The sequence below is a fragment of the Brachypodium distachyon genome, chromosome 3 (genome assembly GCF_000005505.3).
Source record: "Brachypodium distachyon strain Bd21 chromosome 3, Brachypodium_distachyon_v3.0, whole genome shotgun sequence".
Lineage (NCBI taxonomy): Eukaryota > Viridiplantae > Streptophyta > Magnoliopsida > Poales > Poaceae > Brachypodium > Brachypodium distachyon.
In genome coordinates, this window is record NC_016133.3 from 19860929 (window position 1) to 19887980 (window position 27052).

Sequence of the window (27052 nt, forward strand, 5' to 3'; positions counted from 1 at the left end):
CTGTCAGCTGTTACTATTTTGATCATATCTATGTATTGGTACATCCGATTGAGCTGATTCTTGTTGTGTTGATTAGATAATTTCAATACCTTTCTTTTGCATACTCATACGTATTTTTTGGTTCATCCAATCAAAATTTACGGCTGTTTTACTATCACGGACAGAAAGGTGATTTATGGTTTGAACTTTTGGGAAAAGTTTTAATTTGCTTCCGCGCAATCATTCACCCCCTCTCTGATTGCCTATCTCGATCTCACAGTATTCTTTATGAATCAAACAATTTATGAGAGTAAAACAAACAATTACAGAGGGAATAAGTTCGGAATCGTGTCTCGTCTAGCTACAAAGTGTTACTCCTAAACATATTTTTTTTAATCTAGTTTCTTTAAAGTTTTGACAGTGATGTGAGAGGGCAGAAATGCCCTGAAAAGAGATTACTCCTATGCAATAAATCAACATAAGCAACTTATATCCATAGGAACCTACCAGTAGCATAAAATTTTGGTGAAAGTATACCATGATTCAGAACAACTCTCTCCACTGTAAAAATTGATCTAGATCAACTAGCATTGCAACTTCCGGCCCGATATATATAAAAAAGTTGAAAGTAGAGACCTTAAACTTTAACCCGAGCCTTGTTACAAACTGAAGTTTGTACCATTATACAGTAATAATCGAAACTTGTCCCAAACTGAATCTGAACCATTGTACAAACATAACTAGACCTCCTTATAGAAAAATAACCAGAGACCTCAAACTTTAATCAATCAATAAATCTAATGTTCAAAAATTTCAGAACCAAAAACCTGCTGTTTCCCTTAATAAACCTCATTATAAAAAACTAACTAGAGACCACAAAAATAAAAAACAGAGGAACAGAGATGTACTTTGTTGGTGAAGGGACGAGGTCGCCGAGCGCGTTCTCGATCTGAAAGGAAACACATCGGCGAAGCTAATGCAGTGGTTCCTCCGCAGATGAAGGCAACCACCGACGAGGCCACCAGCAGGACCGCATCTCCTGCAGAAACCCACGCCGATGAGGTCACCAGCCGGAAACCTCAGCAAGTTAAATAGTAGTATTCGACATTAACAAATCAAATCCGATAGCGAGAGAAAGAAAGTCAATCGACAAGCAGAACATGAATCAAAAGAATAAAAATTAACGATGGCAAGCAAACAAAAAATCCAAATGCCCACTGCAAGACTTCTAAACCAATTACGAAGTTAACAAGAGCAATTGCGAGGATATGATTATGCCAACTCTAGTAAGCAACTTTTTCATAAGCTCAAACAGTGGCATCAAATTAAATACTTCTGCAGACAACAAAATCATGTAATATTGGTCGGTGTTTCAAGCTCAGAGAAGGAAGTAAAGAACAAACCTGCAGTATACCAAAGAAAACACTCTCACGGGCATTCCATCGAACAAGTGCAAGTCAACTTGATCGAACATGATATTTTCTCATGACTGATAGAATTAACTACGCCGGTTGTGATAGCGCAAACAAATTTAATCGCAAAACACTGCTATATAACCCTTGGAGGTTTAATCAGCCAAGCAGTCTGGCCTATGCAAATATTATAGAAACTGAGCTATGTTCACCATTAAAAAAGATGCTATCATAGAGACTTTTTTACAAGCATATTTTGCAATTTAGTTTGAACTGGAAAAGCTTTTCTATCTCTCCGCTTAACGTAATTCTAATCTAGAGCTACAAGCCTACAAGATAAAAATCTAGGCTAAAAGGCAAAATTAATGGACAAATGGAATTATAGTGAGTTCTAAATTTTAAATGATGAACAAAAGAGCAAAATTGGATACCATCTGAGCCATTGGTGCTGCACTGTCACATCCATCCAGCTCGATGAGAAGCTCCAGCAATGGTGGCTGGTGGCCGTTTTAGTCAGGTCACGGTCAGCCTGGAAGACCCCATCCACCATTCTCAGCCCCTTGACAGAGTGTCAATGCATGATTCTGGAGCTTCGATAAAGGCCATGCCAGGCCCATGTTGACCTGCTGTGCCATTTGGAGACATCAAACTGCAGTCATTAATCAAATTTGGAGACACAACTTGTACCTGCCATTTCATCGAACAAGTAACGTGCAGCTCTACTGGTTGAGCTAGATACAATCAAATAACATCAAAGAGAAACCAGAACAAGATATTAAAATCCTAGTGATGGGAAGGCACGGTTGACAAAGAATCCATTACCTTTGGTAATAGAAGAACCGAACGAACAACAATAAAAAGCAAGAAATTGGAGATGTAAAAGTATGTGGCATGCTGGCCTCCTGCTGCTCCACGCGGTGATACTACACAAGCGCAGCGGCTTCCGGCGACCACACCTGCCCCGGCCGGAGAGGACGTCACGCGCGCAGCTCCCTGGCATGGTCTTGTTGCTCCCCGGCATGGTATCGTCAGAATGAAAACATCTAGAAAAAACATCAGAGGGGTAAAAATTCAAGCTTATACGAGACTAAAGGCAGAAAGAAGAAGCATAACGAGTACAGCAGGAGAAAATCTCATAGGCGTGTGAACGCCAGGCTCATCTGCCAACTATTTTTTTGACAGCAAGCACATTTGTCAAATAGCCTGAATTTGTTTTTTGCCAGCAGAAGCAGCAACAACAATGGATCCATTTGCACCTTGGTTATATCACCCCAGCCTCCTGATTTCCTAACGGTGTCAAATGAAACTCCACTGCTCCCTTCTCCCGCCGAAACTGCACCAAATCCTGATGAGAAAACAAGTGCATATGTCATCTTTCAAAATCTCAAATATTCTTTAATTTTCAGTCTGCGTACATTGATCGTCCCTCGTACGTCCTCTCCCGTGCCCTTCCGAGCCCACGCACACGCAGACAAAATCCAGTCTGAATGTCTTTCTAACTTCCTGGTTATATTTGAGAGATATGATAAATTGCTTGTCGTGGATGTCCTCAAACAAAGGAGACTCTGCCGAAAATTCTAGTTTTCCCTAGAAGTTAGTGTTACTTGCGTAGTGTGGTACTATTCCGGATAGGACTGATATCCGGGGTGTTACAGGGTCCTCCTGCATGTACCGTACCATGGTTTGGACTTTGGAGCAATCTAGACCGCACGATCTAAACCAACGGATGGGGCTAGAACATTTGACAATTTTTAATTTAGGCCCTTAAGTTTTCTTGGAATCAAGCCACACTCCACTCCCCTCTCTACACATTTTTCATTTACACCCATGAGTTTTGTCAAAATCAACCTGAAATCCGCTCCTTTCTCTAGTCATTTTTCCATTTGGAAACCAAACAAGTTATAATAAGAAGAAAGGGTGCAATGAATTAAAAGAGAAACAGGAAAAAAATGAAACAAATATGTATTAAGGAAAAAAGAGAAAATTAATACTTCCTCCAACCCATATTACTTGTCGAAATATTACATGCATCTAGACGCTTTTTAAACATAGATACATCCATATTTGGGCAAATTTAAGACAAATAATACCATAGTTAAAAAAAACTTTGTGTCCAAACAGAGCCTAAGTTGTGACACGAAATAAATTAATATGGATTCATTGAAAAGTACTAGTCAATCTGCTGCTCCAACTTTTATGTTGATACCAATGAAACACTTTATTAACTTTCAAATATAATTACATTTTTTAGTCCACTGCTGCTGCTCAACTCCTTCCTCTCTGTCTCAAAAGTGTACTATGTATAGTCTACTGCCCCTGCTCCAAGTTAGGGGCACAAGCTCACTAAGCCCTTTCATCTTCTACAAAAACACCACACCAGCCCGCCATAACCCAACATCAGCCCGCACGAACGTTAATAAGCAGATGGATGACCGAGAAATAGAAAAAATAGAAGAGGAAAAAAAAATGGCCAGACAGTTTTCATGTCTTCTCTAAAGAAAAAAGACTTTTCGAAAAAGAGTTTTCATGAACCAATTTACGAACAGAGAAAGTATTGATGTAGTTTCTTGAATATACATGAAGTTCTCAGCTGTTTCTCAGATCTCAACAGGAACTAGAGTCATCTAAGTACAAAATGACACGCGAAGTATGAGATCGAATTTCAAACTCTTTCACAATGCTATTAGAAAGCATGATTGCATGAGTATATATGCACATCTTTCCGAAAAAGGGGAATTGCATTGATCGATGCACATAGCTATTTAGATGATACTGCAGTTCATAGCTCAAAACTTGAGACCAGAACCTTTAATCTTCTCCTCGACAATGTCATCCAGCTTCTTCGCCATCTCTTCGGTCAAGAGGTTCTTCCAGTCACCAACCTTTCCAGCCCTGAAGAACGAAGAGTTCTCCGTTGGAAGCTAGCCCAGCTAATATAAAAGCGAACGACGCTAATTAATCTCATCGACTGAGAAATTATATTTCTCAGCCGACTGAGATCTAGCAATTCCGTTCTTTAATATATGCATGCAGCTTTTGCTAGGTTGCTGCTTAAATATCAAAGGGAAGAAGAGTATTGAAGTACAAAATGTCACGAGAAGCATCAAATTTCGAAGTCTTTCACAGTATTATTAGAAATGTGGAAAGCATGATTGCATAAGAATGCACATTGCTAAGCATGAAAATCGATAATAGTTCATCTTTTCCAAAAGGGGTAATGACTTGGCCTCTGCATCGATCAATGCACATAGCCAGTTCGTAGTTCAAAACTTGAGACCAGAACCTTTAATCTTCTCCTCGACAATGTCATCGAGCTTTTTTGCCATCTCTTCGGTCATGTGGTTCTTCCAGTCACCAACCTTTCCAGTCCTGAAGTAGGAAGAGTTCTCCATTGGAACCCCACCAATCCGGTCAGATACTCCCGACGAGTTGGCCGGCAGGCTTTTCAGCTTCTCAAAGCTACAAAGGTTCACGGTCTCCTCAACGATTCCCTGACTCACCTCCTCGTCCGTAAAAGGAATGCCAAGGAACTCGGCGAGCATCTTGACATGCTCCACCGGCTGGGCCGTCATCTCATCATACTTCAAGAAAAGAACGTTGTCGGGATCCGACACGCTTTTCTTCCAGAACCCAAGGTTGTGATCCCAGATCGGCCCGTACGAGGATACCCCCTCGCAGAACAGATCGAACGCTTTATCCATGGTGTAGTTCTTGTTTACCTTGTTGATGAAGCACCAGAGCGACACGAGCACGTCCTTGGGCTCCCGGCAGAGGTACACAACCCGGCAGCCGAGCGTAAACACCGAGGGGGGAAGCAGCGGGAGCGGGATGTGGGTGCAGAGGAGCCTCGGGGAAGGGAGCGCTTCGAGGTCGGAGATTGGGTGGAGCTGGCGGTATGGCATCTCCAGGAACGGCACGAGGTCCTGCGGGTGGCAGGTGAGCAGCGGGTGGTGGCTGTAGTCGGCATCGCTGCCGTGGCGGGAGCGGCGGGTGATGGCGAAGGCGAGGGCCTTTAGCCAGGTGGTGCCGCACTTTGGGTACGTGACGAGGAAGACGTCGTCGTGGCGTGGGGTGAACTGGCTTTGCACCACCTTGACGCTCTCCACGGCGCTGGGTCGGAGCCAGCAGCTTTGATACAGGACCCAAGGGAACTGTTGCGCCGTTGGAGTTGGAGCAAGGCTCTGATCGGCACCAACTTCCTGATCCGCCACGCCGTTGTGGTTGCTCTGGCTCTGAGCTTCTGCCATGGCAAATTCCTACGTTGACTTGTTGAGGTTGGTGGTGGACTGGCGGTGGATACCTTGTTAGGTTGAGGAGGTCGAGGAATCCTGGATGTGGTATTTATAACGGGTTAAAGTAACGCACCGAGTATATTCTTTATTCAGAAGAAAACAAAATCAATCGTGAAAGCTTGTCCGCGAGCGCGCGCACTGGCTACTATTTAATTTTATGCATGTACCACGAGCACTACTACTTAACTGCCGACGCATGACCACTGGGCTGTAAATATTTTTCAGATCACCAAACCATGTAAAATATCACTATTATCAATACTACAAAATGGCCATTCAAGACTGCATAATATAGGCACAGTTATACACCGGGGCAACACTTAGTATATTTTAGTTTCACCACCTGTCGTGGTTGTTGTTGTCGTCGTCGAACAGCGCTTAGTATAAGAGGTATCAAAACTCGATGGTACAATGCATAAAGTAAAGTATATACGACAGCCTTATAACAAAGGTCATCTTAATATACTTGGACAAAGTTGGCATGTCGATGTTTTTTAATTAAGTTCGGTCGACACTGCGGGTGCGATCTCAGTCTAATGCTACGAGAGGCTTCGAGGGGTTCGTTAGTCAAGTGCTCGGACGGAACGGATCTTTCCGAGTCACTTATAACGAGAAATCCTTCGGGCCCTCCTCGGACTAGCTTGGACCAAAAGGATCTTCAAGTAGCGAGGTTATGATATTTTTGGGACTTACCCGATCCCTTTTCTCCGAGTTGGAACTGAACGGGTCATTTGGAGTATCGAAAGTAGAATCTTGAGGGATTCCTCTTTAGTTTATTAAAATTGAGAGTGAATGATACATAACCTCATGTGTACATGTAAGCTAGGAGTCGATGACAAAAGACCATGGCTACCTTACGGGGGAGAGAGAGTGAGAAGTGAGGCTAAGATGGTATGTGTGCATCAAGCTAGTGAGAGAGGAGATGGTACATAGTCCACCATGGACCATATGTTATCTTTTCATTCTTGCTTTTAGCCCCCTCTTTTTCTTTCTTTTATCACATTTGAGTCCTTCACCAAATTGACGTGTCATGAAAGCTTGACTTGTTGAATTTCTTTGACCGGTGCCATATAGACTTGGCCAAGCCTTATAGACATGTTGACCGGCGTAAGAACATGTTGATTTGGTCTTTCCCACATATGATTTATGGCCGGCCCATAAGGGATTTATCTTACAACAACACCACCAACTCGCTATCAATGGGTAGATTGCCAACACTGAAATTATAATCCGCCTTTATAAGTAACATACATAAAACCTCAAACATTGGGTCTGATCCTTGATGGTTGTCGTAGCCCGAGGCTTAGACACCGGGGATGCTAGGCACCCCCTTTCAGGTTTGGCAGTGGGCGTTGGGGATCGCTCCGGCGATCGCCGGCGACGCCAATTTCAAGCGCAAAGAGGCACAAGTCCGTTTACCCAGGTTCGGGCCACCCTGAGGTGTAAAACCCTACGTCCTGCTTCTGAGTTTGTATTAGCCAATGAACAAGTGCTTTATAGGTTGCCGGGGGAGTCCCCGGGCGCGCTCTTCCTTTCTGCTAAGTGGCTACTTGCTATTTCTGGGCTAAAACTAGAAAGAAACGAACCCCTTGACCATTGGCGTTGGTCCTCCTTTTATACTCAAGAGGATACCACAGGTGCCTCTGTGCATGGGGGACAAGTGTCAAGCAAAGACCCTAGGCAGCTTGCCCTCGCTGTGCTGGCATGCATGCATGGCACAAAGCACTGTACCTGGGGCGGTACGTGCCTTGGATTCACTGAGAGCCACTCATTTTGGGCTGACTTGACAAGGAACCACCCTTCCGTCGGAGCATTTGATGCTTGCTTGTGCCATACTCCATGCCCTGACCAACCCTACTCGCGGGGAGCCTGCCGGGCGGCCACGTGGCGTCAATGCCCTGCCTGCTGGGTACCGGCCCTGTGGTAAGTGCCTGCGCCAGGTAGCGCTCTCCCGGCAAGTGACCTTCCCGGGGGGCGCCCTGCCGGAGATTCTCTTGTTGCCTTATGGGGTGACCCCCGCAGCCCGGCTAGTCCTGCCGGGCCGATGACTTCCTGGGCAGCTCGGGCGGTACTGCCCAGGGTGCTTCCCCTGCCGGGGGCAAGTGAGGCGACCCACGCGCTAAGCAACGGTGGTACCCCGGGTGCCACTGGTGCGACAATGGCCTAACAACCATGGCAATAATCACCCAACCAATGGTTGGTTGCCCTAAACGTTCTTTACTTTTTCGCTGACGCCTTACAAGTTTGCGCTCGCCCTGATCCCTTTGCTTCTTCGCTGACGCCTTGCAGGGACAGCGCTCCGGCCGGAGCCGGCAAGAGGGGGAGAACCGACACCGCACCCGCCGCGCCTAGCAAGAAGCCGCGCACCCAGACCAGTATCAGTGCCAGCCAGGCCAGCACGCGGGCTAGCGGCGCCGCCACTCAGCCTACCGCCGACACGGTCCCAGAGGAGGAGGAGCCCGCAACAGGTACGGTCCCCTCTCCTGATTCCATTGTACACGCTCTTCCTGCACGTTGACCCGTGACCGTGTGATTACCTTGACTCGCAGGCGAAACCCGGCCTGCAGCGAACAGCCCGGCAGCAGAAGCCGGGATAGAGGGGGACAAATCTCCCCCCACAAGCACGGCGGCCCCGCAAGGCACTTGTCCAGAACTCCCCTGCGCTCGCCACCGGGTACCTCCATTTGGTTTGAAGTACATACTTTGCTTTTGTTACAGGTCCCGATGTGCCCACCACGGGGGTGGACGACGCCGTGATCGACCTCACCTCTGACGTCGAGGACGCAGAGCTGAGGGACGAGCCGGAGGTGGCCCTCGCGCCGAGCCCCGCCGCCCCAGACACAACGGTGTTGGCACCCACCGCCGCTACCGGAGTGGGGCTCGACGGTGCGTCCCTGGCCCCGCAAACCGAAGGCGCGGACCCCACAGCCGCTCAGCAGGAGGCGGTTCCTGCCGGGGGCGCCCCCCCCCCCCCCCACCAGACCCGCAACCCTCTGGCGCGGTTGTGGAGGAAGACATGGCTGAGGAGCAGCAGGCGGCTCCCCCTGCAAGGGGACGATGCTTCCCCTGGCCAGACCATGGCAGCGGGGGTCTCGTCCTCGTCCGCCGCTACTTCCGGCCCGGACCTCGGCACCCTTGCCGGGGCGACTTGGGACCCAATCACTTGGGACCCAAGCATCTACGATCAGGGGCGCCGGTTCCTCGATACCATCAAGGAGCAGCAACTGGCGTTCATCACCTCGTTCAACAAGGTGAGGGAGCACCACGAGCTTGCGAAGGGTCAGCTGGGGGAAGTGCGGCAGGAAGTCGAGAGGGAGCGGCAGGAGCTCTCCCTACTAAGGGAGGAGACCCGCCTGGCTCGGCAGGCCAGAGACGAGGCCGCAACACCGGTCGTCCCCGAGGCAGAGCTCCACCGGCAACTGGAGGCCCAGCACGCCAAGCACCACCAGGTACTGGACTCGCTGGCCGCGGCGCGGTAGAGGGCCAACAAGGAGTACAAGGAGGTGCTCGCGGCAGCCCAAGCTCGCCTCAACGAGAAGAGCGAGCTGGTCAGCAGCTACTCCTCCTAGCTCCAGGCGCTGCGGACGAAGCTGGAGGAGCAGGCCAAGGCCGCGGAGGACGCAGCAGCGGCGTGGGCGCGGCGAGAGAAAGAGCTCAATTCCGCCAAGGAAAAGAGCGCCCATCTCGAGTCCGAATTGTCCACCACCCGGGGCGAGCTCGTCAAGATGGGCAAGGATAACGTGGCCAAGGTCAAGGAGATCGCGCGGCTCGCAGAACTCCTCCGCAAGGCCAGGCATGCGGTGGCGTTGGCACGCGGCAACCATGACAAGCTGGCGGAGGGAGACCGAGAAGCTGCACGACATCGCCCAGGCCGTACGCGAGCTTCTGCCGAGGTTTGAGCTGCAGGCTGCCAAGGTGGATGGCACGGACGTCAGCACCCTGATCCCGTTCTTCTCCGACATGGTGGGGAAGCTCGGGGTGCTGGACGTGTGGATCTCCAAGTTCTGCGACGGGGAGATAGCGTCGTGCGCCAGGGAGATCGCCGAGACGATCCTCCCCCGGGTGCATTACCACCACCCTGACTTCCACTTCGAGACGCTGTTGGACGCTTGGTCGGACAGCGAGGACGGCCCCTCCCAAACGAGGGCAGTAGGCCGGTTCGTCGACGAAATGGTGGATTGGATGCAGAGGAAGCCGGAGCCGGAGCCCCCAGTGGAAGCCCCCGGCAACCAGCCGTCTTAGTCCTCTGCAATCTTTTGTTTTTCCTTTATTTCCTGCAAGTGGCGCTTGGCGCCGTTGAACAATTATGGTTTCATTATTCCATGTAATCATTCGCTACTCTTTTAGCAATTTTGCTTTCTGGTTCTACTTGGTACTTGTCCCCAAAATTGACTCGCGGGGTGGATCTTCTTGTCCTTGTGTGTTATGCTTTGTGTTGCCGGGGGCTCGTGCGCTACCCACTTAACCAGACCAGGGACCCGGGACGGACCCGCAGTGCCAACCTGGGGCCAAGTAGCAGCGGCGAGCCACTCCGCTTGCGGGTTAGCTACTCCCAAGCACGCGCCCACGGGGCGGACCCGCAAGCCGCATGAGGAGGGCACTCCCCCCGCAAACGTCCTTTTAACACTCCAGCCTCACGCAAGACCCGACCCACACCAACGAGCCAGCATTGAGTATGAGAAAGCTAGGCGTCTAAGATAATGCACTTAGCTGTCTGTTCTCACGTCGAACGTATCAGTTCCGCACTTGGAATGCCTGCTGGAGGGGTGCGGCAGGGGCACGGTGGCAGTGCACCCATCGGCCCTTAGCACTGATGGCATGCACCACCACCGTGTCTCTGCGGCCTCCCTCGCCTTTGTAGCCATCTCCTTCGCTTTGCTCTGAGTTTCTTCGTGGCCACCATGCCCTTTTATAGGCATGGCGAAGAATCCCGCCGCCGCGCGCGCCGTGCTACCGCTGTACCCGTGGCTTCCCGCTAGGCGACACAGCCCGTGGGTACTCCACGAGCATCACAGTGTGTCCGATCCCTATCTTTATCCTGCATGTCAGATGTTGCAATTTTTTTTTCGAAATACACGAATAAAGGTATAGCACAGACAACCCTCTTGCCTCCCAGCCCCCGGGCACAGAAGGGTCGATACCAAACTTGGGTGTGAGCACTCTTCCATTCCCAAGGCGCAGGTATTGCACGGTGCACGTTGTGGGGAACCCGGCAATGGCACGACCCCGTGCCGGAGTGATCCGGCAACGGGATTTTTGTTTTCGAGGCTCCAGCAGCCCCTTGCTCACAGCCAAGGATGGAGAGAGACTTCTGTGCACCTAAAGCAGGAGACAGAAGAAAGAACATGCAATAATCGAGACAACTTGAAATCCAGAGGAAATTACTTATCTTTATTCATAGAAACTAGCAGATTACAATTGGGGGTTGCCCGGCTACACTAGTTCGAGAGGCATGCTGTAGGAGCATCACCCGTGGGTCAGGCTCCGCCGCTTCACGGGTAGAACTTGCGCAAGTGCTCAAGATTCCAACTGTTTTGCACCGGCAAGCCTTCTTAGGTTTCTAGCTGGACAGCCCCCGGCCTGGTCACCTGCACTACCCGGAAGGGCCCCTCCCATTTCGGAGCCAACTTGTTCCCGGCCTTCGTTCCTTGTATCCGGCGCAGGACAAGGTCTCCGACCTCGAGCTCCCAGGTACGGACCCGCCTGTCATAATAACGGTGGAGTCCCTGCTGATAACATGCAGCTCGTACAACAGCCCGGCATCGAAGTTCTTCGATGAAGTTAAGATCGTCAACCCTTTGCTCGTGTTGGCTATGCTTGCCGTACGTGCGTACCTGAGGGGATCCATGCTTGAGCTCGAGGGGCAGCACCGCTTCTGTCCCGTAGACAAGGGCGAAAGGAGTTTCACCCGTTGCCCGGCTAGGTGTGCTCCTGATTGACCAAAGCACGGGTTGGAGTTCTTCGACCCAGTGCTTCTCGTGGCCTTTGAGCTTGTCAAAGGTTCTCGTCCTGAGCCCCCGCAGCACCTCTGCGTTGGCTCGCTCCGCCTGTCCGTTGTTCCTCGGGTGAGCAACAGAAGCGAAGTGGATCTTGGTGCCCATGTCCTCGCAGTAGGCTTGGAACACGGCGCTTGTAAATTGTGTGCCATTATCGGTGATGATGCCGTTAGGCACACCAAATCGGCACACAATGCTCTTGAAGAATTTGATGGCCGCCTGAGCGGTCACCTTCTGCACTGGCTCCACTTCCACCCACTTGGAGAACTTGTCGATGGCCACGAGCAAAAACTCGTAGCCGCCAACCGCTCTTGGCAACTTGCCGACGATGTCCAGCCCCCAGACTGCGAATGGCCAGGAGGATGGGATGATGGGATGACTTGCAGGGCTTGTGCCGACTGATTACTCTTCTTTGCGTAGAACTGGCACGCCTCGCATGTCTTGACTAGTTGCTCGGCATCGGCTAGCGCTGTAGGCCAGGAGAAGCCGTGCCGAAAAGCCTTGCCGGCTAGAGCACGGGAGGCCACATGGTGCGAGCATGTGCCTCGGTGTATGTCTTCCAGAAGTGTGCGCCCTTCGTCTTGGGGCACGCAGAGGAGCTTTACTCCATTTGCACGTCTCCAGTAGAGATCTCCGTCTAGCAGAGCGTACATCTTGGCTTGCCGGGTTACGCGCTCCGCGGCAACGTCGTCTTCAGGGAGGGCCTCCCCCTTGAGGTAGCGGGCGATGTCCACCGCCCAAGGAGGAGTTTCCCTGCTCATGCATGCTGCCACATCGGCGGCATGGACCCCCGCCGTTGCGGGGTTTCCTTCGGTTGCCGGAGGGGCTTCCTCGGCAGCCGGCTTGGGAGTGACTGAAGGCGCAGTCTGCCTGTGCCAGAACACTCCTGCCGGGATTTTCCGGCTCTCTGCTGCCCACTTGGACAGTTCATCAGCCGCGAAGTTATCCTTGCGCTTGATGTGTTCGAATCACAAACCCTTAAACTTGCGTTCTAACTTGCGGGCTTCATCCACATACGCTGCCATCTGCGGGCAGTCGTAGTCCTTGTTAACCTGGTTGATCACGAGTTGGGAATCCCCGCGAACGACCAGGCGCTTGATATCGAGGGCGATTGCCGCCCACAACCCGGCGAGCAACCCCTCGTAGTCAGCCGTGTTGTTGGTGGAGTTGGGGAAGTTGAGTTGGATGGCGAATTTCAGCTGGTCTCCCGCGGGTGACTTGATGACGACTCCGGCGCCGGCTCCCTGCAGGCTGAACGCGCCGTCGAAGTACATGATCCAGTGACCTTTGCCCAGCTTGCCGGACAGGCTGGTCTGCGACTCCTCTTCTTTTACGCTCGTCGAGGTCCACTCGGCAACGAAATCAGCCAGAGCGGCACTCTTGATACTCTTGGTGTTCGTGAAGTGTAGATCAAACTCCGACAACTCCATCCTCCACTTGGCCACTCTCCCCGTGGCTTCACGGTTGGTGAGGGCCCGCTCGAGGCAGAATCCTGACACCACCATGATGCGGTACGCCTGGAAGTAATGGCGCAGCTTGAGTGATGCAAGAAGAATCCCCAGCAAGAGCTTCGGCACTTGCGGGTATCGCATGCGGGCGTTGCACAACACCGTGCTGACGAAGTACACAAGGTGCTGCACGAGTCGTCTGCGCGGCGTCGTCACTGCTGGCTCGATGGTGGTTCCCGGGTCCGAAGCGGTTGCCGAGGCTGACCTAGCCCCCTGCCCCGTGAGCTCAGCCCCCGGGAGATTTTCTTCTCTCTCAGCAACAAGCACCGAGCTGACCACTTGGTTAGTTGCCGCTAGATAGAGCAGCAACGGCTCGCCCGGCTTAGGGGCGACGAGGATTGGTGGCGACTTCAGGTGCCGCTTCAGGTCCTGGAATGCTGCCTCAGCCTCGGGGGTCCAATCCATTGGGCCCTCCTTCTTCATTACCTTGAAGAAAGGCAAGGCGCGCTCGCCCAGCCTTGAGATGAAGCGCCCTAGCACGGCTACACAGCCGTTGAAGCGGTGGACGTCCTTCACCCTGCGGATAGCCTCCATCATCTCGATAGCTTCTATCTTTTTTGGGTTGGCCTGAATCCCCCTGTGTGAAACCAAGAAGCTTAGACCAGCCCTGCTTGCTTGTGCCATACTCCACGCCTTGACCAGCCCTGCTCGCGAGGAGCCTGTCGGGCGGCCACGTGGCGTCAATGCCCTGCCTGCTGGGTACCGGCCCTGTGGTAAGTGCCTGCGCCAGGGAGCGCTCTCCTGGCAAGTGACCCTCCCGGGGGGCGCCCTGACGGAGATTCTCTTGTTGCCTTACGGGGTGACCCCCGCAGCCCGGCTAGTCCTGCCGCGCCGATGACTTCCTAGGTAGCTCAGGCGGTGCTGCCCAGGGTGCTGCCCTTGCCTGGGGCAAGTGAGGCGACCCACACGCTAAGCAACGGTGGGACCCCGGGTGCCACTGGTGCGACAATGGCCTAACAACCATGGCAATAATCACCCAACCAATGGTTGGTTGCCCTAAACATTCTTTACTACTAGATGATGCCCTGCACGTTGTTGTGGAAATTTTTAGTTAATATCTATGAGTGAAATTGAGTAGCTATGAAAGAGTATCCAAAATTGAAAACATATAATGAAATTGTATGATAAACTCTTCACTTAGTAGGAATAGCTTGATGGAGGGTACATCATGCATGCATGTGCAAAAAATATGAGTTTTCCACTAAATAGGTGTGTACAAATTAATGATGTAATGATGTGACATGCTTGCATGTTGAGAGAAATAAAGTAGTGTGGTTCTCGTACTTAGATATAGAAGATTAAAGTGGACCGCGTTGTAGAACAACTGCATTTTCACTCTAAGTTATGTATTGAGGCTGTTGACCTCAAAATAGAACTGAAAACTTGTGGGGATACTTATTTGTCCTTTCTCATCGAGACATTCGCCACCTCTCTCGTGCAACAATACCCTAATCAATTATTTCAATGATGGCTTCGGGGCCATGAGTCTTGTCTGCGAGTACAGAAAACCAAAATTTTAAGCGGTTGAGCTAGTTAATGTAGCAACCTATGTGCCAGTTGGTAGGCACGTGTGGTTTGTGATCGTTTGTATCCTTAGATTTGAACAACTCCCGCAGAATAACTAGGTTGCGGAACCTTGAAATTGACAAAGTCACCACCAACACTTCACTATGAATGCATACATCACCTAACACTTAAACTGTAATCCGCCTTTATAAGATACATAAAAGCTCAAACCTAGGGCCTGACCCCCGACCCTCGGTCGGTGAGGCATACAATCTTTTTCAAGAATGCAACCCAGCGGGTGCATCATCAGATTAAGAAGGAGAAGCCAGAAGGCCAGTTACAACACCGCGAAGCGGCCAAAACACGAAAAGAACTAAGTAGAGCGTCAAGCAACCCACTCGCCAAGGTTGCCGCGAGCGACATCCCGCTCCTAAACAGTCCGGCACTCTCCCACCTCACCACTTCCTCACGCACAAGAAGAAAAATACGTCGAACCGAAGGAGTGGCTCCATTGAAGACCACATCATTCATGTGACACAAAATGGCCCAAAGCACAAGAGTGACCGCCGTCCGGTAGCTCTTGATCACCGCACGAGGCCCTGTGATGCCGGCCCACCACTCTTGGATGTTGGAGTCTATGCTAGGCCTCCAGTCTTGGCAATCCCACGCCACAAAGACCACCTCCCAAACCTGTCTCGCCACTACACAACCCAGTAGGAGGTGCGACAGGGTCTTCGACTCCTGAGAACAAAGCGGACATTGAGAAGGGTGAGGGAGCCCCCTCCTCTCGCCACCAGCTGGAAGCGTTGAATCCTCGTCCACAGGGCAAGGAACTCAGCAAGAGCCACCTCACCCAGGTTGGGCCCCACATCAGAGAGCCAGGCACCCTGCAACCCCTCGCGAACTGACCTTTTGATCATGACCCGAGGACGAACAGCCGTCACAAGAGAAGGGTACTCATCCCGAATTCTACAGCCCTCAAGCCATCTGTCTGTCTAGAATAGAGTCCTGGCGCCGTTGCCAATCCTCGACGAAGTGGCAGCCTCGAAGAGATCCCTCACCTTAGGAGTGGTCTGGACGGCAAACTCCTTCCGAGGTTTCGAGTCATCCACACGCTCGAGCCAGAGCCACCTAGCATGGAGCGCCTTGTTGAGGAGGCCAAGATTGGGAACGCCCAGGCCCCCCAACTCTTTCGGCCGGCACACCATGTCCCACGCCACGAGGCAGCTGCCACCATTAGCCTCCTTACGCCCTTTCCATAGGAAGCCGCGGCAGATTTTCTCCACACTCTTGAGAACCTTCACCGGAATATCAAGCGACATCATCGAATAGACCGGCATGGCAGAAGAGTCGACTTCACGACCACAAGCCGCCCTCCTTTGGACAGGAGCGGGGCTTTCCACGAAGCCACCCGATTGCCCACCTTGTCAACCATCGAGCTCAACTGGGTGGCGGTAACTCTCCAGATGCCCAGGGGAAGCCCAGATAAGTACAAGGGAAACCACCCACCTCGCAACAAAGCAAGGAGCCAACAAGAGCCTGCTGTTCCGGAGAGCAACGAATGAGTTGAGCCGAGCACTTAGCGAAATTGGTGCGCAACCCGGAGGCCACCCCAAAGTCGCTAATGATGGCCAAGCAAGCCAATAGGTCCTTCCGAGTCGGTTGTAAGAAGGTAACCACATCATCCGCAAAGATGGAAGTACGATGACGGAAACCACGCTCCGCGAGGCGGGAAAGGAGCCCATGCCTCGCCGCCGCCTCAAGGAGATCATGTAGGATGTCCATCACCAAGATAAACAACATCGGGGATAGGGGGTCCCCTTGACGAAGCCCACGACGGTGGAGAATGGTTTCACCAGGGATCCCATTCAGCAGCACGCAGGTTGTGGCCGTCGAGAGCAAGCCACAAATCCAGGATTTGAAACGAGGGCCAAACCCGTGCTTCGTCAGCATCTCCAAAAGAAACACCCAATCCACGGTATCGAAAGCCTTCGTGATGTTCAACTTGAGGAGAACCGCATCAATCCTCGCACTGTGAAGCTTCCGGGCAGTGTTGTGGACAAGCATGAAGTTGTCGTGCAAGCAACGGCCCTTCACGAAGGCACTCTGATGAGCCCCTGCAAGGTCGGGAAGATGCGGCGACAGTCTCGACGCCACAACCTTAGCGAAGAGCTTCGCCATGCCGTGGATAAGACTAACAGGCCTGAAGTCCCGAACCTCCATTCATCCTGCCGTTTCGGCAAAAGGGAAATAAGAGCCCTGTTAATCGCCTCCATACCACATGTATCCAGCCTCGCCAAAGCCTGGAACACAGCCAGCACATCCTCTTTAATGATGTCCCAACAAACCACATAGAAGCGCCCAGTGAAGCCGTCAGGACCGAGAGCCTTATCCCGCTCCATCGACCGCACCACCCCCCAAATCTCCTCCTCCTGGAAGTCGGCCTCCAGACCCGCAAGATCGCAGGTCGGCACCTCCAGAGCGTCAAGGTCCAGCGTGAACTCCCGCTCCGGCACTGATCCCAGAAGGGAACATAAAAACTCGCCCACCGCCACAACCTTGGCCTCATGGTCCGTCACCAAAACTCCGTCAACCGAGAGCTGGTCTATGAAGTTCTTCCGTCTATGATGACTCGCCTGGAGATGAAATTTTTTGGTGCAGGCATCCCCTTCTTTAAGCCACAACAGTCTCGATCTCTGCCTAGCCATCGTCCGCTCCAAGGAAGCAAGGCCCAACAGCTTCCGCTTCAAGACCTTGCGCAATGCTCTCTCCTCCGGGGACAGGGGGCGACCCTCCATCGCAACATCGAGGCGGAGGATGACTTCCGTTGCCACCAAGATTTGCAACTTCGTATTACCCACGAACCGGTCACTCCAGCTCTGAAGCCTCTTGGCCACCGCCCTAAGGCGAGCGTCGAACCACACGAAGGGGTTTGGGCTGTCGGAGCCCCCCAACCACGCCTCACGGACCACCTCCTGGAAACCCTCCACCTTGGGCCAAAAGCATTGGACGATGAAATGATGGCCCCTCAGAAGCTGGGCCTCCAATGCCAAGAAGAGCAGGCAATGATCCGAGGTAGCCGTGCTAAGGGCCGAAAGGAACGCGTCCGGATAGCACGTCTCCCAATCCACAGAAGCGAACACTCTATCGAGCTTCTCGAGTGTCGCAAACTCACGCTCATTAGACCACGTGAACCTGCGCCCATTGAGGTACAACTCCTTGAGATCGAGGTCCCGAAGCACACGCCTAAAGCGCCCCAACATCCTGCGATTAATATTCGCATTGCTCTTTTCACTAGGGTCAACAATTAAGTTGAAATCCCCAGCCAAGATCCACAGGCAGGCATGAAGATCTCTAATGTCCCGAAGCTCCTGGAGAAAGACACCTTGTCCACGTCACTTTGAGGTCCATACACGACAGTGAACCACCAGCCCATCCTCGACCCCTCTCGGACAAACACCGTGACTGCGTTTTTCGACAGATGTTGGTTGGAAAGAGTGACCTATCCACTCTTCCATGCAATCAAAATGCCACCACAAGTGCCATCCGCTGGGAGAAAGAAAAAGGAATCAAACTCAGGCCCCAAGCACTCCTCCACGGTATACTGAGTAACCGAGTTAAGCTTAGACTCCTGCAATCCAACAATGTTGGCCCCAGAAGAGGTCACCACTTGCCTCACGGCCGTACGTTTGGCTCTCGAGTTCAAGCCACGTACATTCCACACAAGCAAATTCAGATTACAAGCCATGGAACTGGCCCACACAACAACGGCCTAAGGCCCAAAAGGCAGCAGCGACTAGCTCGCCGTCGCCACCACCGCACCCTCCTCAAGCAGAAGTGCCTGGAACTCCCAACCGAACAGCGCCAAGATGGCACTCAAGTGCTCAGTGCTCAACGGCTGCTCGAATAGGCGCAAGTAGGCCTGCAGAGCCTCATCCCCAATGTGCTCGCCCTCACGCGCAAGACCGAGATGCTGGATAAGCACCTTCTGCTGACGTTTCACCCCGAAGGAAGGCACTCCTTTGATCGCAAGCCGACGGCTGCGACGTGGTGACGGGGGCGTAGACACCCGCCTACGTGAGCGCCGCGCAGCCAGCCTAGCGAGGATCGAGTCCACCGGGCACTGCACCGACGCCCTGAAGAGCTCGACATCACGCTCCTCCATCTCACCCACTGCCTGCGAATCCACCTCTGGCGAAGGCAGGGCCACCACCTCCATTGACGACAAGCACACCTCGAAGGTGCTCAATGCCGGCTGCCCAAGGCACGACTGGTCAGCCAACCGGAGGTCATCCGCCAACTCGCCAGTACGCCGCGAAGAGTCCCGGGAATCTCTGGCAGCTTCTCCAGAACAGGCACCCCCGGCTCCGGTAGCGTGTCCTCTGATAGAAGAGAACCCGCCACCAGCGCCCGCGGAGAGAGGGAGGCCTCAAGGAGCATCGGGTCCCAGCCCTCCTCCGAGGAGGCAGACCAGTCCCTCGGAAGGAGAGGAAGAGGATCCACCCCTATCTCCGACAGGGCCATCCCTGCCGGACCTGCCGGCTCCTCAGCAGAGAAGAGGGCCCCGCTCACCACAGTGTTCGCACCAGCAAGCACACGGCCGCCGGCGTTTACATGCCTCCCGTAGCGGTCGCCGAAATTGTCGTAGTCGACCCTGCCACGAGAGCACGAGAAGGAGTTCCTTCGGGGTCCACGCGCCACACGTTCGGCACCCGAATAGAAGCCAGGGTCGTCACTATCGTCGTCCGAAGACGAGCAGTCCGTCGACTCGCCCCCCTCCTCCACCTGAAGAAGATGGACTAGAACCCTGTACTCCAACAGATCAACCACAAGCGAAACCATCTGCTCCGGGGGCACCATCAGGTCATCATCTTCCTCCACCGGCGCCGGTGGTTCCACAATCTGAAGGATTTTCTAACCGGGGATCAAATTAGGATTCCCCGTCCTTGCGATTCTCCGTGCACGACCCCATCTGCTCAATCGAGCAAGCCGTGCCCAAAACAGACACCGGGGTCGCCACACTCCAGGCATGCGGCGGGATACCCTCAAGCTCCAGGTGAACCTGGAACAGCTGTGAGCGACCCACCGCCTGCCGGAACCGGTTCCACGGTGCGAAGCTAAGGGTGAAGCCTCGGCCACCCAAGGTCTCCGTCGCTAGCACATCGTCCCGCCCCGCACGCGAGCAGAAGACCACCAAGAAGTCATCCGGCTAGAAACGATGTGCAGAGAAGGATCCCACCAGCGCCGGGAACTGGTCGCTGATGACCGAGATGACAGAAGAGAGTGGCACGCAGGGGCGGTTCCCGACCCCCGTGACCACCAAGCTCCACTGCAAGGTCTCCTCCTCGTCCATGATCGCCCGGGACCTCGGGATGATGCAAGTCTCCACCCTCGGGCGTGCCGAAGCAGCACCCCAAGGCAGCAAGGCCGGCGGCGACACCAGGAGGCCAGGCGCCGGAATCTCCGCAGGCCTAGCTGCCGCAGCCACCTGCCTAGTCGGACGCATCCCTCCAACAGCCGGCTGCGCAGGAGCGACCGGCTGCACCGGGGCCACCGCTATCGATCGCCTGCGCGCCTGCAGAGCCGCCACCCGCTCCTGCACGGGCCTCGACGGCACCACCTGTGCCACCGCGGGAGCACCACGCGCCACCGCCGTCCGCGGAGTCTTAGCCGCCGTAGCAGCAGGCCCCAGCCACGCCAGCAAGGTCACGCTAGGCCGACGGCCACCGGTAATCAGGCCCGCCTGCCCCTCAACTGGCGGCGGAGGACCCCTCACCTGGCGCGCCAACGGAGAGCTGGACGAGCTGTGCCTCACCAGGCAGAGGCGCGCCACTTGGCCTTCGCCCCGACAATGGAGGCACACCGTCGAGTTGGGACAGAGGGCCGCCATGTGATACTCCGCCAAGCAGTTAAAGCAACGGCCGGCGAGCTCCTGGGGCAGCTCCTCCCGCACCACCGTTGCCGGTAGAGGAGCAATTCTTCTTTTTCCCGATGCGGTTCTAGGCCCCGCCCGCCGCCTCAGTCTCCACACCAGCCGGCTCAGCCGCTGGAGGCACCACCACAGACGCAATGCGTCGAACAGGTGGCGTGCGTTCCCCGCAGACCACCTCCGTCGGGGCCAGAGATGCCACCGGAGGGCTGCCGCTCCGGAGCACCTCACAGTAGGACCGCAGAGAGTCCTCCCCCTCCGACGACGGGCTCGAATCCGTCCACCGCTGTTCCATGGTGGAAGGGCGGGACGAAACACCAGGGGTGGACGCCATCCCCGCGCGAAGGGAGAGGGAGGAGAGGAAGGGAGGAAGGTGGGAAGGGGAGCGGAAGGGAGAGCGGGGAGGTGATCGCCGGGACCGGAGTGGTCACCGGCGAGAGGTGTACTCTGGCGCCGGAGTGGTGGCGGTGGAAACCCTAGTCACCTAGTCGCCTAGAGACGGTTTTTCGGGAGAACTCCTCTTCCGCCTTTTTCATCGTGAGGCATACAATCATGGCACTAACCACTCAACTAATGGTTAGTTCCCCTAAATATTCTTTATCAACTGCCTTTTCTGCCTCAAGTATGTACTGAGGCTGTTGACCTCACAATACGGAGAGGGATCCCTTGACTTAAAGTCAGTAACTGTAAAGTCACTGACGTGTGGACAGGGGATCCTGGTCCCTCACAATACATACTGAAAACTTCTGGGAATTCTTACTTGTCCATTCTCACCAAGACATTCACCACCTCTCTCATGGAAGGCCTCAACTGGCAAGCCACCTCTGTGCAGGAAATCGCCAGATCAAGCAAGTGCAATGCTTTGGCCTGCTCATCTTCAGGCCAGTAGACGATCTCCTCATCTAGGCAGCTCATGACGCTGCAATGATCTGCCTGCTTCAGGTTTGATCTCATCCATGTCACGATGTCCACACCATCTCCAAATGCAGAATCCACAGGCATCTTCCTGCACAGGAGCTCGAGCAGCACGACTCCGTAGCTGTACACGTCGCTCTTCTCGGACAACCTTGTTGAGTATCCATGCTCTGAAAATAAAAGTCAACACAACTACACAAGTCAAATCCCGTAGTTGAAGACACAGCGTGGTCTTACAGACATATGATGATGCTATGGTACCTGGAGCAATGTAGCCGAGGGTGCCAACAATGACCGACACTGTCGCATCTGAGTCCTCATCGCCGACGATCTTCCCCATGCCGAAGTCCGTGAGCTTGGGTACTAGCTCGACGTCCATCAGTATGTTGCTTGATTTCACATCCCTATGCACAATCATGGGCACACAATCTTGGTGCAGATAGGAGAGGCCCTGCGCTACACCAAGTGCTATCTGGTGCCGAGCCATCCAACCAAGGGCTACCTGAGGCTTCCTTTCGTGTAATAGCTCAAAAAGTGTTCCCTCGGGCATATACTCATAGAGGATTAGGCCGACGTTGCCACGGATGTAGTACCCAGCCATCCTGACGATGTTTCGGTGCTTGACCGTGTTCAGGATCTTCATCTCAATTGGGAATTTGCACTGGGACAGATCAACTGTCTTGACTGCCCACTGCTTGCCAAGTTTGCAGTCAGTCCGGTAGACCGTGCCGTGCCGGCCTTTTCCAATGACATACTTCTCGCTCCAGTTGTCCGTAGCCCGGAGGATGTCTTCGTAGGTCATGTCTTCGGGCAATTCCTCTGTCGAGTCCAGGCTACGGAGTGAGACACGTTTGGCCGATAGGCGCCCAGGCATCTTCACAATGTAATGTATTGCAAACAGAGCAGCAACTAAAACAACAACTGTTGGAAGTACCAAAGCCACAATAATCCATGAGTTTCTGCTGGTTCTATTTTTGACAGATTGTTTCTTGGAGGAGCAAGGTGCATCAATATCAGACCGTACGCATAAGTGAGGATTCCCCGAAAATCCTTCAGGTGACCGCGCTGCAAACTTTACCCAGCTAGCAGGCAGCTGACCCGAGAGCTCATTGAATGACAGGTTCACAACCAGAAGTGAGATCATGTTGCTCACCTGGGGCGGTATTGGGCCGTACAACGAGTTCTCTGACAAGTCTAGCACTTCCAGATCCTGAAGGTTACCAAGGCTGCTTGGGATTTGGCTGCTCAATCTGTTGTTGCTAATGTTCAGAGTTTTAGATAGGTACTGAAGATTACCTAAACTATGTGGGATAGCTCCTTCAAAATAATTGTCACCAAGTTGCAACTCAAGGAGTGCCTGTGTTGCAGTAAAGGAATCTGGTATTGCGCTGGTGAAGTTGTTCCGGTCGAGTAGAAGATTCTGCAGGCTACCAAGCGTTGTGACCTCTGCTGGTAAACTTCCATTCAGAAGGTTATTTCCAAGATCTAAGCAGACAAGTATTTTGCAATTTCCCAACTGGTGTGGTATCAATCCAGTCAACATGTTTGACGACATTCGCAGGGTTACAAGATTACTTAGAGCACCAAGTTCGCCAGGTATCGGACCCAGGAGATTGTTACCAGAAAGATCAAGCATGGTGAGGTTGGACCATGAACCAATTACAGCTGGTATCCTCCCTTCAAGACGATTGCCACTCATGTCGACGTACGACAACCCTCTATTCGTGCCCAAATCTGCCGGTAAACTCCCACTGATTTGGTTGTTGTTCAGTTTGAGCCTATACAGAGACTGGCATTTGGCTATCTCACTGGGAAAACCCCCATCAAACAGGTTGTCTCCAAGATCAAGAATAGCAAGCTGGCCTCCTGTGCACAGGCCAGGCGGAATTGCGCCGTGGAAGCGGTTGCCAGTGAGGTCGACACGTACGATTCCCGGCGTCGTGTTGAACCCCAGGTCTTGTGGCAGCTCGCCGGTGAAGCTGTTGCTGTACAAGGTGATCTCTCTTAGATTCCTCATGTGAGTGATCTCTGAATGTATCTCACCGCTCAGGCTGTTGTTGTTGAGGTACAGCTCCACCATGTCAGCCAATCGCCACAGCGCTGGGGGAACAGGCCCATGGAGCAAGTTGTTAAATAGATACAGCTTCTGCAGTTGGCTGAGCTCCGCGATCTCCGGCGGTATCGTCCCAGAAAGGCTGTTGTTCTGCAGCTCAAGGTCCACCAGTCCCCGGCAATTCCTAACTTCCGGTGGAATTCTCCCCGTAAAGCCGTTGTCCGCGGCCGAGAACATCTGCAGTTGGCTCAAATTACCAATAAACAGAGGAATTGAGCCTGTGAATCGGTTTCCATTCAGGTAGAGCATGGTCAAGGATTGGCACCGCCCAATTGCCCCAGGAACAGAGCCTGTGAACCAATTGTTCGACACCACCAATTCTTCCAGGCTCACAAGCTCACCGATACTCGCCGGCAATTCCCCGGTGAACGCGTTGTCGCCAAGGTAGAGCTTCTGCAAATTTGGCATGGCGGCGAAGAAATCGGGCACCTCGCCGCTGATTTCGTTGTCTGGTAGATAAAGGACGGTGAGGTTGACGCAGTTGGCGAGGCTCTGTGGGAGCTCGCCGGCGAGCTTGTTGGAGAAGAGGCTGAGATAGAGTAGCCGGCAAGGAGCTGAGAACTCCGGTATTGGGCCGGAGAGGTTGTTGTTGCTGAGGTCCAGGTAAGTGAGCCGCGGGAGAGCGGAGAATTCCGGGGGAATCTCGCCGGAGAAAGAGTTGGCGCTGAGGTCGAGGTACTCGAGAATCATCGAGGGGGACGGAGGGATGTCCCCCGTGAGCGCGTTGGTGTTGAGGTCGAGCTTCCGGAGAAGACTACGTGAGGAGAGGAGCTCCGCGGGGACGGTGCCGGAGAGGAGGTTGAAGGCGAGGACGAGCTCCGTGAGCGCGGAGCACGCGGCGAGCGCCGCGGGCACCGGGCCCGTGAGGCTGTTCCGGCTGAGGTCGAGCGCCGCCAGCGCCGGGAGCGCGCACAGGCGCGGCGCGGACGAGGCGAGGGCGCCGGAGAGACCGGAGCCGGAGAGGTTGACGGCGGAGACTTCGCCCGTGGTGGCAGCGGAGCAGGTGACGCCGAGGAACGCGCAGTGGTGGTGGTGGTGGCGTTTGGAGGCGGGGGATGAGGTGTGGTTGACGCCGGTGCGGAGCCATGTTGGGAGGAGGAAGCGCTGGGCGGCTGGGGGGAGCGCCGCGAGGAAGGAGAGCAGGATGGCCGTGGTGGAGCCGGTGCCAGCGGCAGCGGAGGTGTTCGGGGGCGGGGGCGGCGCGGAGGTAACCAGCGGGAGGAAGAATAGGAGGAGCAGGAGCAAGGGGAATTGCGACATGCTAGCGAGGGAGCGGAGGCTTCTTGCAGGAGCAGGGGCCGCAGCACGCATGAGTTTGAACGGTGAAGTGGCGCTGGCCTGCGGGTTGAGATGGTGGTGCTTTCAAAGGAAGGAACCGAGGGAAACAATGGAGCCATGGAGATGGTGGCCGCGGCATCGCCGAGTGGGGCCAACGTCTCTAGCCGTGGAGCCCCATTGGATTCTCTTAAAATCAAAATTTTGGTCCGTTCAATTTATTGCAAAATCGAAAGTCCAATATGAACACAAATTTCAGGACGGATATGATGAAACTAGTTTGAGCTCTTTACTGAAAAGAGGAATTATCGAGCATTAGCATCGATCATTATCGAGCCAAGTATCTCTTCAAAACCGAGCATTAGCCAAAAATGACAGTGCCCCGGCTAGAGAACACATCTTTAACTCTTATAAGACCCAACCAAAAAGGAGAATCATTCGGTTTATTACTAGCTTGAGATAGGGTGTTGGAACGAAGGTATTTATTCCAAAGTAGCTATTGCCACATGCCTTCCTCATTCCATAATTTAAACAACCATTTGTTAAGTAAACACTTATTTTTTAAATCCAGAAGTTCTCTATATCTAGTCCCCCTTGGTCTTTAGGGCAGGCGTAAATCTTTTGGTATATGTTTCTAATAAGTTGGTAAAACTTAAAAAAGTTTGATGTAGCTTCATTCAATTTTACGTACAACAACCACATGTATTCTTAGACACCAATTGGACTAACGAAATATGACTTATATGATACAAAAGGTATATCATTAAAAACCTTTTTTAATACGAATTAACTTAATGATATACTTTTTGTGCAATCAATATATATTTTGTTAATCAAATTGATGATCTAGGAATACAAGAACCATATAAATCTGAAAGGAGGGAGTACTATTCAGAAACATGTGGTATGGTAGACTACCATGTTAGATAATTTATATAATAAAAGTGGTGGCGTATCCGATGAAAACCACCTCTACAGTAAAACTCAATGAAAGCCATTGTAAAACGTAAAAGAAATTCTCAAGCAATTGCATATGGTAGGGAAGTTATGTTTCATATATGTGTGAAATATCAGATCCAAACTCAATCCCATTTAATGGCAATGAAAAAACCAACATAAATAATGTTTCTTCACTGTTTGACGCTATTCGCTTGCATATTTTGTTCTTTATTTCTTCCAAATGCAATTGAGTTTCGATATGAAATTTTGCATCTTCATGGAACATCACATCTCCAACATACAGTACTTTTTAAAAAATTGTTGCGAAACTTCTAAACATAATTTCTATGAAGTTTGTACAGTTTGCACCGTGAGAGTGATTTTCGCCGATGTTTGGCCATAAAAGTAGCTTTGGAAAACAGGACACTCATACCGCACTGAGTCTAACAGCGCCGCATTTTTTTTCCTACAATGGGATTAGCATCATATGATGGATGTACTTAACAATGATCACGAACATATAGTATATTTTAACACGTGTGTGTGTAGGGTCTGGAGAAAGAGCTAGATGCGTTGTTCTATTTTTATGTTTGTCATAAATTTTCTGAAACCTCAATCAGCTTGCAAAGCCTCCTTGTACTAAAATTTCAGTTACATGTTAAAATTTCTTCCGCTGCACTTTTAGGTGAAGTTTTGAGCTAACTGAGAATTAGAAACTACTGTACAAATTTATAAGCCGCAAAAACTTTTGTTTATGAATTCCTATGTAAATTCATATAACTAAGCAACAAAGATTATTATCACAAAACAAAACAAACTTAACGAACTCTCTACAAGAGCAAAATGAAAGTAGTGTCAAAAAAGAGAGCAAAATGAAAATCACTTACAAGGGGAAATCTGGCATACTCAAACATAATCTTGGGCCACTACTTATGCCCTTAATTATATTATATAATTAATCTTGTATTGGAGCACAACATCATGTTTTCTAAATCTGATAAAGTAATTATTGTGCTCTCGTTAGTATATTCAGGAAGTGTTGACATCTGGAAGATCCTTCAAATCAATATTTTTCGCACCACAAAGATATGATTCGTGCATGCAGTGGAGCAGCTAGTGGTAATTCCGAAATTGACATGAATTTGTTTAGAAGAATTGCCTATACACCCTATGAAGTTCGGCCAGTTT

At 52.2% G+C, this 27052-nt stretch overlaps 2 protein-coding genes and 1 long non-coding RNA gene across 4 annotated transcripts; all 3 read right to left on the bottom strand.

Annotated features, from left to right (window-relative positions):
* Window positions 1–593: 593 nt before the first annotated feature.
* On the bottom strand, window positions 594–4281 carry LOC100836265. 2 transcript variants are annotated; one of them, XR_002965344.1, is made up of 4 exons: window positions 4198–4281; window positions 2648–2736; window positions 1823–2434; window positions 594–1018 (listed from the first exon to the last, which is right to left on the bottom strand). It is a non-coding gene; the product is annotated as an uncharacterized LOC100836265 (long non-coding RNA). The 2 variants fall into 2 exon arrangements; XR_001406842.2 differs by lacking the exon at window positions 594–1018 and having other exon boundaries at window positions 1040–2434.
* Window positions 4282–4493: 212 nt separating this feature from the next.
* On the bottom strand, window positions 4494–5677 carry LOC106865436 (cytosolic sulfotransferase 6). The gene has a single exon (XM_014900746.2). It carries the CDS (start codon window positions 5636–5638, stop codon window positions 4655–4657), a length of 984 nt encoding a protein of 327 aa, XP_014756232.1. The 5' UTR covers window positions 5639–5677; the 3' UTR covers window positions 4494–4654.
* A 15511-nt stretch (window positions 5678–21188) lies between these two features.
* On the bottom strand, window positions 21189–24972 carry LOC100834510 (leucine-rich repeat receptor-like protein kinase PEPR2). The gene is made up of 2 exons (XM_003571605.3): window positions 21799–24972; window positions 21189–21707 (listed from the first exon to the last, which is right to left on the bottom strand). Exons 1-2 carry the CDS (start codon window positions 24959–24961, stop codon window positions 21379–21381), a joined length of 3492 nt encoding a protein of 1163 aa, XP_003571653.2. The 5' UTR covers window positions 24962–24972; the 3' UTR covers window positions 21189–21378.
* Between the last annotated feature and the right edge of the window lie 2080 nt (window positions 24973–27052).